At 49.3% G+C, this 12,023-nt stretch overlaps 1 protein-coding gene across 2 annotated transcripts in view; it reads right to left on the minus strand.

Annotated features, from left to right (window-relative positions):
• The window catches only part of PDE3A (phosphodiesterase 3A), a 223,849-nt gene that overhangs the window by 38,674 nt on the left and 173,152 nt on the right, over positions 1–12,023 (minus strand). For both annotated transcript variants that reach the window (XM_033058011.2, XM_033058012.1), the window contains one exon: positions 116–376. In XM_033058011.2, the coding sequence (XP_032913902.1) occupies positions 116–376 (261 nt within the window). The remainder of the gene's footprint in view (positions 1–115; positions 377–12,023) is intronic.

A 12,023-nucleotide genomic window follows, 5' to 3' on the forward strand; every position in this document is an offset into this window, starting at 1 on the left:
GTTTCACCCTTCTGGTTAAGGGATGGAAGACAAGATTGCCATTCATCCAAAAAGCCCAGTGACATCTGATAGCCCAGTGCTGTCCCTTCAGGGGGCGGCAGGCTCCAGTACCCACCTTGGGAATAGCTAGTTTCTCTCCTTTCTCTGGACATTCCTCCGAGTCAGAGCAGGTGTAGTTCTCACTGAAGGACACCAAGGGGTTCACCCTTGGTTTGTGGATGGCCTGGAAGGTTAGCTGTGTGTTGAGCAGGTTGCTCACTGTTCTCAGCGAGGTGCACACGTTAGGGGGCAGTGAAGGGTCGGCCAGCAGGTCTGTGATGAGCCCGTGGGCTTCTCCCATCACAGCAATATCCACGGTGATACTGGTGCCAGAAGACTGGAGAAGAGAGAAATAAAACATGGGAGACAGCAGAAGTGAGCAACCTGCTGGGCACTACCTCAAGCTGTGGTGAGCTCTCTTCAGAGCTGCTGTTAAAGTGGCTGCAGGTGAAAAAATAATAAAATGAAATATTTCTTTAAATACAGAGAACAATGCTGAATAGATCAATCAACAGTCTGCAAAGACTCTGGAACTACATCATGTCTGATTTCACAGCTTTCACCCTCTGCAGCTGACTTAACCCATCTGAATGAATTGTTCAGGCTCCCTCTGGAGACATAGTCAATAGCCAGGGCCCATTTGCACAAACAATTTTGGAGACATGGTTTAGGATGGGAGGAGACTCTTGAGAGATGCCTGAGTACTAACTACAGAACAACTAACCTAGAACAACTAACCTAGAACAACTAATCTTCAGTGCTTATGCCTAGATGAATGACATTAATCCCAAGCATATACTGAGATGTGCAAAATATCTCAGTGTAACAAGCTAGAATATTCTGCTATGGTAGCAACAACATTCTTCTCCAAGCAATTCTATATCGGGCGGCTATACCAAAACTGAAATGGAGGAAAAAGTGGATTTTTTAAACCTTAAAGTTGTCAAGTCTGTGAATTGACAGCTATATAGTACAATTACAAAGGTCTGAAGATCTGTAAAGTCTAATAAAGAACAGTGAGACTTGGATGCACACAGAAGTAGAACACCTAAAAAGGCAGGAGGCACATGGAATTTCAGTGCAGAAGTGACATTTCAGCCTCACTAGCTGGTGCACTAAAACCCACCATAAATTCTGCCAATTCAAGGCACCCCAAGAGTGACCATTTTCCCTTTGTTGTGTCCTTGACACATAAATTCAGTCCTGCTGCTGCAGTTTGGGGCTTAGCAGGTGTACGTGCAGTTTCCCAGAGAGACCACTGCAGCACATTTTGTACTAATTTGCTTTCATGTATTTCTTAGAAAAAGCTCAAATACATAGTTTGCTAAGTGGGGAAGTTATGCCTGTGAAAAGAGCGTATAAGTTACTTGGAGAGGCAAGAAAAGAGCACAGAGAATTGGTCAAGCTTAGAGGGAGAGTGATTAAAGGTCCAGCCAGGAATGACTCATCAGTGACAGTGTTCATGGACCTCAAAACACAAAGAATAGAGTAACACAACTTGACAGTGCTTCTTTCTCAGAAAAGGATTTACAGGCAATAAAAAGTAATTCTAAGGTAAGTGATATATGAGTTAAGTATAGCTAAAGCTCTTCCCTCTGTCCTCTCGGTTGCATAATGTGGACAGCAGGCCCTTGGCAAAGAGATATTTCACTCCACTGATCCCTTCCTCGTGCCCTTCTTCTTGCTGAGGCTGAGGTAAGCTGCAGGACCAGAAGAGGCTTCCTCACCCACCATCCTCTCCTGCAGCCTCTTCCCACATTTCTTTCCCATGCTGTGAAATGACAAACCAGAAATTGCTTGATCTACTGGAGAGTTATTTCATCCAACTGAAAAAAATTAATGCCTGACTTTAACTTAATGGTTCCTACATTGCATAACATCTCAGAAGTACACACAGAAGATTCTGGCAGATGCTAAGGAAAATTCTTAAATTAAAGGACAAGGCTTGGGATGGGAGTAATTCATTATCTATCTTAACCTCAGCCATAATAAACAGACCAAAGCGAAATGAGGCAGAATACATCACTCAAAATGCAATAGAAGCCTCATATTTTCAGCAAAACTGTGTCATCTACAGTTTGAAATTCTATTAAGCCTGGAGCCTGGACTTGTTGACCACCAATCAGAGATTAACACTTGTATGAAGTAAACAAGTCTGACTCAGCGGGCCATAAGCAGAGATTCTGTACAGCAGTACTAATATTTTGCAAAGCATCCAGCACTGTTCTCCATGATTAGTACCAAGTGGGGAGAGGGAGAGCCCTTCTCCACGGTGGATTTCTGCCACAGGATCTCCAGCTTCCTGTGTGGTCATGTGTGTTGGTGACCCCTGCCTTAACTCAGAGCTGGCAGATTTGTCCCAGTCAAATGTCAAGCTGTGATGAGTCAAAAATTAGGAATGGTTCATCTATCTCAGGGTCAGTTTAGAGCACAATCAGACTAGCCTGGCTAGGTAAAATGGCAAGTATTTAAACTATTATTTTCTAAAAATTATTACAAATTGAATGCATGAGAACATTTAAAAATATTTCACTAAAAAAAACAGTGGAGAACTGCATATGCTTTGTAGACCATTTATTATTCAATGATAATGTATTTCCCTAAAGGGCAAGGAAACCTGGAATTTAGTGTAAATCAAGATGACGATGTGAAACGAGAGTAAACTGGTGAAAATTTGAGACTAATGTAATTGCATATAAGTATTGTATATATGCACATGCACATACATGCACACAGATATATATGCAGGGAGCCTTCTCAGTGTAAGAGTTCATACAAAATCAATGCTCAGTCTCTGTAAGTTGTTTTCTACTAACCTGCATAGCCTCTGCATGAACTGGTTTGGATTCTTTCCAAACCACCTCACTCCTTGAAGCTCCAAGGCTGGATACTTGGGAATAGTGGCATGGACAACGCTTGCAATCAACACTAACAAACAACTGATTTGATAAATCAAAACAAAACCACGAGGAGCTAAGATAAGGTGAACTGAATTTCACAATGGTCAGTGTTCATTTACTCATGTATGCCAATAATTGTGAATGCAGCTCCCTCCCAGGAATTTTGGATAAGACTTTTGTGACTTCATTCCAGCCCCAATTTCAGCAATGTTCATGCAGTGATTAAAACTGAAATGCTCTGAGGCATGAGAATGAGAAAGCAAACAGGTTGGGAACAAAAGTAAAACTAAACAGGCTCATTTTTAACTAAGATAAGAAGAAAAATTAATTCCTTACAATGCTGAAAAACAGCTGGTTTAGGCCACAGTGCCATCTGGACTTCCTAAGTGGGCCCAAATGCACTTGCTGCATGTTTTGAGGCTTCCTTTTATGTACAGAAATAAAAAACAAAACCGAAAAATCCCTAAAACACGCTGCTGCATGTGCAGGACCACACCACAAAAGTGGCATGTCCCAGTATCACACAGATGATTTTTGTAAGGGCAGGAAACAACTGTAAGGAACACTCTTCTATTCAATATGAAAACAGTATTCCGGAAAATTTTAATAATAATTTAGAATTTTTAGATTTGAATAATTTGTTTTGGAGTCTGCAATATGAGTAGAAAAAAATTTCAAAATTTGCATAATCTTCACAGGGCTTTTCTATTACAGTCACAAAATCCCCTTTGTTTTCTTCTGTTAAATTATATTATGCACAAAACTCTAAGAATAGCTTTTTACTCAGTAGGAGGAAAAAGCAGATAAAACTGTGCAGGAAAAAGAAATTCAGGAAAATAGGAAAAATAAATTCCTTTAGCCATAAGACCCAGTAGATAAATTTAGGTATGAACTATTCCTGCTGGCTCACCTGTGGAGCAACTTTGACATCCATACACTTAACAGATGCCTTACCACAAAGAAAAGTCTTTCCCCTCCCCATTCATGTTTTGCATATGATTCCCATACAGCTTTACTAAAAAACAGCACTCTCTCCACCCTCCAAAAAGAGTGATTATCATGACAACACAAAACCAGTTGAAACTTAAGCAAGGAAAAAAACCCCAAACCAATTATCCAAAAAACCAATTATCCAAAAAAACCCCAAACCACAATTCATTGTACACAGCATCATGTTAGGGAGAAATAAAATCTTCATTTGCTGTGGCTTGTACAAGGAAAAGCAATGAAGGCAGAGATGTTGGCCTTTCACCACGTTACACTCAAGAACACTCTAAGCAAAAGAAAGGGGGAGGCGAGGAGGGAAAAAGAAAAGCAGAGCGGTATCCAGAGTATCTTCAATCTTCACACAATTACGAGTAACTATAAATCACAATTTGATATGGTTTCCAAGTCACATCATAAATGTTCAAGCCAAGCTGTCTGGAAACAAAATTAAAAGCAAATATAATTCTCCATTATTTTAATGTCCACAGAGCAATTTGAAGGACAAACATCAATTGGCTTCTATGGAAATAATGAATCATTTTAAAGACACCACAGACTTAACTACTCCACCTTCCACTGAATGACTACGGAAAAAAAGTGTGCATGCAATTCTTTCACATTTCACTTTTCTCTATTTAAAGCTCTAGAACCAGAGTATTTTTATTTATCTCTTATTTTGTACTAACACAAGATTTCAGATTTTCCCTTCTCTGGTGAGCAAAGAAGATGTTTATGAGAATCTTTTCTCCAGCTTAATGAAGTACAGCATTCCCACTGCTCTCTGGAGGTCAACCAGCCACAGGCTCTGCAAGGCACCCTCTTTGGTAGGGCTGAAAATAGCATCTTCTTGTTGTCACATTGATCAGAGAAAACCTTTCCAAGGCATCTACGTGATCCCTGACTTTACCATTGAGTCCTTAAAGCACCCAGAGCCACAGAACCATAAACCAGGCACTGAGGTACGAAAGATGAGCCCACGATGAAGGAAACTCTAAATCTTGCTTGAGCCATAACAATTTGAGTTTTAATCCTGGTTCCAGGATGCTAGGGATGGCACCACCACAGCAAAGCAGACTTACCTGATAACAATTACATTAAACTCTGATCTGCAGAGCAGAAAAGAAAAAGTCATGACTGCCACATGAAGTGTGTTTGTAGCATGAGCACATGCCAGAAAGATGCCAGGATGCTGGGGTCATGGAGCAGCCAGAGGAAGTCTTGCAAAGTAGTTCTGCAAACACAGGATCTAATGAAAGGATCTAGGTCTCACTAGAGTTAGACTTTTTGTGCCCTCTCTATTGTAATGGCCTTTCCTCAGCCTGAGGCCACGGAGTCAGCAGCAGCCAGCCCTGCCTGGAGCTGGGTAGGTGTGCATGTTGTTGAGTAGCCTCATACAGGGCTGGCTCTGTAATCCCACAGTATATTAAACTACCAGTCAAGGCACTGATTTGGACCTTGCTCCTGTATCCCACCGTTGGCTAACATAAAACTTCTAGGAAGATAACTCTGAACTTCCTCCCATCTGCCACATTTGTTAGAAACTGTCACAGAGGAGCAGAACCATGTAAGTCTACTTTCTTTAGAAAACCAGGATGATACCACCACCATTCTTTAAGAAAGAGGCACTGGCTTGAGAAGGAAATAATTTTTTCCCCCTTCTTATAAAACCTGTGGAATGTATAACTGTCTCCAGCACACTTTGTCTGGGGAGGCAGCTGCAATCCCCACATCCTGCATCTCTACCTTAGGTGACACCACTCACAAAGCTCATAGTTACAGCTGACTAACTTTATTCCATTACAGGATCTTTCAATCATGACAGCTTTGTCAGCCAAAGAGCTCAGACTGAAACATATACTGCCAGGTATTTGTCTGGGGTGAATTATTTCAGCATTTGAGAAAAATTGCTCAGACATTTATAAGAAGACTGCTGGAGTCTTTTATCCATCTTAAAAACTCTTTGTAAATTGATACCACTTAATCTGCAGCAGGCACTGAAGGTGCAGTAAGGTCTTTTGCTTTCCCTGCCCTGATATGTCCAGATTTGGTTGTGAAGTCCCTGGATAAAATGAAACCAAAGCTAGTCCTGTGTAACCTCTATGGGCTATCAGAAACCCACACCAAACTTCCCTGAGCGTGCTCACCTCCAGACACTGCACGAGTCCTCATGCACTGTGCACAGCATTCCACAGGGCAAAGGCTCACATGGAAGAACAGAGAACACATTTGAGCTGTGATGCAGTTTTGGTGCCATCTGTAACTTTCAAGGGAGACTACTGGTTTTTGCCTTCAGGTCACCTAGCAGGCACTTCCACATTTGTCAAACACACTGAAAGAAAATATCCTTGTGGTCACTAGCAACTAAGCAACAATAAAAAGATAGACGCAGAAATAATCTCAAGGAGTGGGAAGACTGGATTAGTTAAGACCAAAACCTACAGACTAGGAAAGTCAGAACCTGTGTGGATGCAAGTACTGGACATGACTCAACGCAACATAATTAAATCCCTGCCATTTATATCTGACCAAAAGGACCTCGAGTGGACTAATTCCACTGGTATTGACATAAAGCAGTGCTTAATTTCCCACATTTCCTCCTGCCACATTAGAGCACAGCTGGAAACCCTGGAAGGCACAAGGGTTAAGGGGCAGAGAGTGTGCTGGGTGGCACAGCACGGCAAGGGGCAAGCTGCAGCCAGCCATGCCTGTGCTCTGCCTTGGGCTCCTTGGGAACTCCCAGCTCAAGTGAAGGCTCTCAGACAGCTGGGATGACCTCCTGCATGAGACACACCATGGGGAGGATCCAGGGCAAGCAGCCCCTGGAAGGAGGCAAGAGTGCAGGCTGCACTGCCTGGCCAAGAGCTGCTGCTCACAGCTTGCAAACCTCGTGGAAACTCTGACGCTGGGATCTGATGTTCCCAGCAGAGCCCTGGGGACTCAGTCACCCAGTTCCAAGGGACTTTCTGTGCTGTTTGCCTGCCTAAAAACATTAAACTAACACGACTAGCCAGCCCGAAGAACTACTTGATGATGTAGAGCAGATCCCAGAGTCAGGGTTGATTACTTAAAAAGTAGACACCACTCCAACTAAACTAGGAACTTTAAAAATTATTGCTTTTAATTAAAGCACAGCAGATGGGAAAAATCAAATTCTAATTGGCTCAAATCTGCTTTGCCTAACACTGACTGAGGAAAACAATTCTGTACTTCAGAGGCTGTCCTCAATTGTCTTACATTATTGTTCTCCAATTTGTACATCAGCTGGTCACAAATTGGTAGCTTGAAGCTCATAGTTTGTGTTCATATGAAGCAAACTGTGACCACTGTCTTCAGCCTCAGCTTGGGCTGCAGTAACACAAGCTGGGGCCCAGCAGCAGTGGGGTGCTGGGTGCACACACAGTGGAGGATAAGCCATCTATTCACACCTGGTGATCCTACTCATGTGAGCTTACAGCTCCACATCCCAACTGCCTGCTTAGCATGGAAAGCTATTTTAATTCTACGGTGAGCTAAAACAGAGCAGTCAAATACATAGCAGGAGTTAAAAAAAGATCCACTGAAAGCAATAACCACCATTCAGCCTTCTGTGTATTAACTAATCCTCCGACATTTTCAGCTTGACAGTCTCAGTTAGACCAGAGCAAAGCCAAAGGAGCCACATACTGCCATATTTTCTTCCTTTCAAAGCACTTCAGGGTCTTTTGGGATGCAACTTGAGAAGCAACATCACAATTAACAGCAAACTGCAGAAATATGCACGAAGATAAACCCAACTAAAGATTCACGTTCATCTCAGCCCTTCACTCAGAACTGTTGAACAGTATTAAGAAGAGTGTTATCAAATATAATTTAAAATGTAATGCGAATAAATGCAGCCTTTACACGAAGACAAAAGATTGGGGGGCGTAGAGTGAAGGGTTGCTACACAGGGTGTCAAACAAATTTTCAACTATTAAAAAAGAGTTGCCATAGGAGAATAAACTGAAAAAAAAAGAGAAAACCTGGTAAGGTTTTAAGGATGAGTGTTGAAAACTAGAATACAAAAAAAAAAAAAAAGGTAGAAACTAGGAAGTACAGTAATTTCACGAATACAAGCCGCACCAATTTGACCAAAATTTTGGTGGAAACCCGGAAGTGCGGCTAATATTCCGGGGCAGCTAATACATTAACAAAATTCTAAAAGCTGCCAACACGGAAGTGAGAGCCCGCAGCAGCCCCAAGCCAAGCTGGAGCCCGGCCGGCCCCGGCAGAGGTGGGAAAGCCTGGCAGAGGCGGGGCCAGCAGTGTGGGGGGCGGGCGGCAGAGCCTGAGCCAACAGGGCGGGGCAGGGGGGCGGCAGAGTCGGGTCAGTAGGGCGGGGGAGCCCGGGAGAACTGGGGCTAGCAGTGCAGGGGAGCATGGCAGAAGCAGGAAGGCCGGCGGGTGGGGCTGCCTGGCAGCGGGGGAAGCCCAGCAGAATCGGGGCCAGCAGCATGGGGGAGCCCGGCGGTGCGGGGGCCTGCAGTGCCGGCCAGGGCGAGGAAACGCGGCGGCGGTGCAGACGGGAGGGGGCGGCCGGCGAGCCCGGCGGCGGCAGCCCGCCGGCAGGGCTAGGGAACGCGGCGCGGGGCGGCCGGCGAGACGGGCGGCGGCAGGCAGGGCTAGGGAACGCGGCGCGGCGCGGCCGGTGGCAGCCCGCCGGCAGGGCTAGGGAACGCGGCGTGGCCGGCGAGCCGGGCGGCGGCGGGCAGGGCTAGGGAACGCGGCGCGGCCGGCGAGACGGGCGGCGGCAGCCCGCCGGCAGGGCTAGGGAACGCGGCAGCGGGGCGATGCTGACGGGAGAGGGGGGCCAGCGAGCCCGGCGGCGGCGGCAGTGGCTGGCCCGCCGGCAGGGCGAGTACGTAAACAACGCAGCGGCGAGGCGGCCGGCATGCCTGCCAGCGGCGGCAGTGCCTGGCCCACCGGCAGGGCGACTACGTAAACAACGCAGCGGCGAGGCGGCCGGCATGCCTGCCAGCGGCGGCAGTGCCTGGCCCGCCGGCAGGGCGAGTACGTAAACAACGCAGCGGCGAGGCGGCCGGCATGCCTGCCAGCGGCGGCAGTGCCTGGCCCGCCGGCAGGGCGACTACGTAAACAACGCAGCGGCGAGGCGGCCGGCATGCCTGCCAGCGGCGGCAGTGCCTGGCCCGCCGGCAGGGCGAGTACGTAAACAACGCAGCGGTGAGGCGGCCGGTATGCCTGCCAGCGGCGGCAGTGCCTGGCCCGCCGGCAGGGCGACTACGTAAACAACGCAGCGGCCGGCGAGCCGGGCGGCGGCGGGCAGGGCTAGGGAACGCGGCGCGGCCGGCGAGACGGGCGGCGGCAGCCCGCCGGCAGGGCTAGGGAACGCGGCAGCGGGGCGATGCTGACGGGAGAGGGGGGCCAGCGAGCCCGGCGGCGGCGGCAGTGGCTGGCCCGCCGGCAGGGCGAGTACGTAAACAACGCAGCGGCGAGGCGGCCGGCATGCCTGCCAGCGGCGGCAGTGCCTGGCCCGCCGGCAGGGCGACTACGTAAACAACGCAGCGGCGAGGCGGCTGGCATGCCTGCCAGCGGCGGCAGTGCCTGGCCCGCCGGCAGGGCGAGTACGTAAACAACGCAGCGGTGAGGCGGCCGGTATGCCTGCCAGCGGCGGCAGTGCCTGGCCCGCCGGCAGGGCGACTACGTAAACAACGCAGCGGCGAGGCGGCTGGCATGCCTGCCAGCGGCGGCAGTGCCTGGCCCGCCGGCAGGGCGAGTACGTAAACAACGCAGCGGCGAGGCGGCCGGCATGCCTGCCAGCGGCGGCAGTGCCTGGCCCGCCGGCAGGGCGACTACGTAAACAACGCAGCGGCGAGGCGGCCGGCATGCCTGCCAGCGGCGGCAGTGGCTGGCCCGCCGGCAGGGCGACTACGTAAACAACGCAGCGGCGAGGCGGCCGGCATGCCTGCCAGCGGCGGCAGTGCCTGGCCCGCCGGCAGGGCGACTACGTAAACAACGCAGCGGCGGGGCGGCCGGCATGCCTGCCAGCGGCGGCAGTGGCTGGCCCGCCGGCAGGGCGACTACGTAAACAACGCAGCGGCGACGCGGCCGGCCTGCCTGCCAGCGGCGGCAGTGCCTGGCCCGCCGGCAGGGCGAGTACGTAAACGCAGCGGCGGGGCGGTGCTGACGGGAGAGGGGGGCCAGTGAGCCTGGCGGCGGCTGCAGCACCACCCGGCCAGCCCCATCAGCAACCATGAGCGGGCCGAGCCTGCCTGGCCCCGCCCCGAGCCAGTAAAGCCCTCTATGCCGCGATCCTGTTACTAATTGGCCAATTTGTGAAAGCTGCGCACGGATTCTCGCGACGAACGAAAGTGCGGCTAATATTCGGGGTGCGGCTTATCTATTGACAAAGACAGCAACATTGTTGAGGCACCGGAAGTGCGGCTTATAATCCGTGCGGCTTGTATTTGTGAAACTACTGTAATCATCAGTGAAGCTGTGGATAAAGAGCCTTTAATGTTCAGCCTGCTATTACTGGAGTTATGACAGGGATTAGGGAATGACAGCAGGAGCCAGATGTACAGTAATTTCACGAATACAAGCCACACGGACTATAAGCTGCATCTCTGGGTGTTGGCAAACATTTCGTTCTTTGTCCATAAATAAGCCGCACCTGAGTATAAGCTGCTCTGTCGTTCGCAGCAAGGACCCGTGTGCAACAAAGTTGCCAATTAGTAACAGAACCGCGGCATGGCGGGGTTTACTGGCTCAGCTCAGGCTGTGCAGGCTCGGTCCGCTTGGGGCTGCCGACGGGGCCAGGTGGCCCAGCCCGGCGCTGCCGCTCGGCGGGGCTGCTCAGGCCCGGCCGCCGCCTCTGGGCTCACTCGCCCCGGCCCGGCGCTGCCCCGTGGTGGCAGGCAGGGACGGAGCCCCCCACCTCCTCCCCGAGCCACAGCGATGGTAGCATGGGGCCCCCGCCTCCTCCCTGAGCCGCGGGGATGGTGGTACGGGGCCCCCACCTCCTCCCCGAGCCACGGGGATGGTGGCACGGGGCCCCTGCCGCCTCCCCGAGCTGCGGTGATGGTAGCACGGGGCCCCCCCATCTCTCCCCCAGGCTGCAGCAGAGGCGGGAAGGAGAGAGCTCGAGTCCCGCCTCTCTCCCCACCCCCTGTGCTGCCTGCAGGGAGCCAGGCTCCACCTGCGGTGCAACAGAGTAACCAATTTGTAACAATCGCGAAATGCCGGCTTTTACTAGCAGGGGCTCGGCTCGGCACTCTGGCTGGCACTTCTGAGGTTGTAAATGTCAGAGAATTATTCACATATTAGCCGCTCCTGAGTATATGTGGGAGAAAAATTTTAGTCAAAATGGTGCGGCTTGTATTCGTGAAAGTACTGTATATCTTGGGCCATGTTTTCCATATGCCATAGCAACAGAGCAGAAGGATCCTGTGAAATTCTCCAGTGACCATGAACCCAAATGATATTTAGTGGCCCATTTTTAAGAACAGGCTTTCCCTGAAGCCAGAGGCAGGCAGTGATATTCAGCACCTTTTGAAAAGGACAAATCCTCTGCCCATCAAATTCCAGTGAGAGCCTCACTGCAGACAAATTGGTCCAATTTCAACATTTCTTTCTTCTCCATCAGACCTTGTGGTTTGTGTTATTTCAGTTCTTGTGGTTTTAGGCACTCACACTAACGCCAGTTAATAGCCATTGAGTGTTGCAGATGCCTCCTCCTCTTTCTCATGACTTTATGTCACTAATGAACTCCTCTGTGAAAAGAATTAATCATTTTTCTGTAACACTTGGCTTTGGATTCTTATATTATGACTCATTCAAAAAAACAAGTGCAGCCCTAGGGACTTGCAGCCCCCAAATCCTTCATCACAGCTGCTGCAGAGCCATTATTTCTCTAAAGTACAAGCTACTAACATCTAAAGCCACAACCTACAGAAGTCACATTTAAGCATGCATGAAATGTGAAAATCCCCCACCTCTCCTAATTATTTATAGGCAGACTCTTCAATGAAGATCCGAACAGAGAGAAACAGTAATTCATATACAAGAAATACAGAACACTATCCTCTACATTCCTTCTATGATATTAAAATAATTTTTTTC

This window comes from Catharus ustulatus, chromosome 4 (assembly GCF_009819885.2).
Source record: "Catharus ustulatus isolate bCatUst1 chromosome 4, bCatUst1.pri.v2, whole genome shotgun sequence".
Taxonomy (NCBI): domain Eukaryota; kingdom Metazoa; phylum Chordata; class Aves; order Passeriformes; family Turdidae; genus Catharus; species Catharus ustulatus.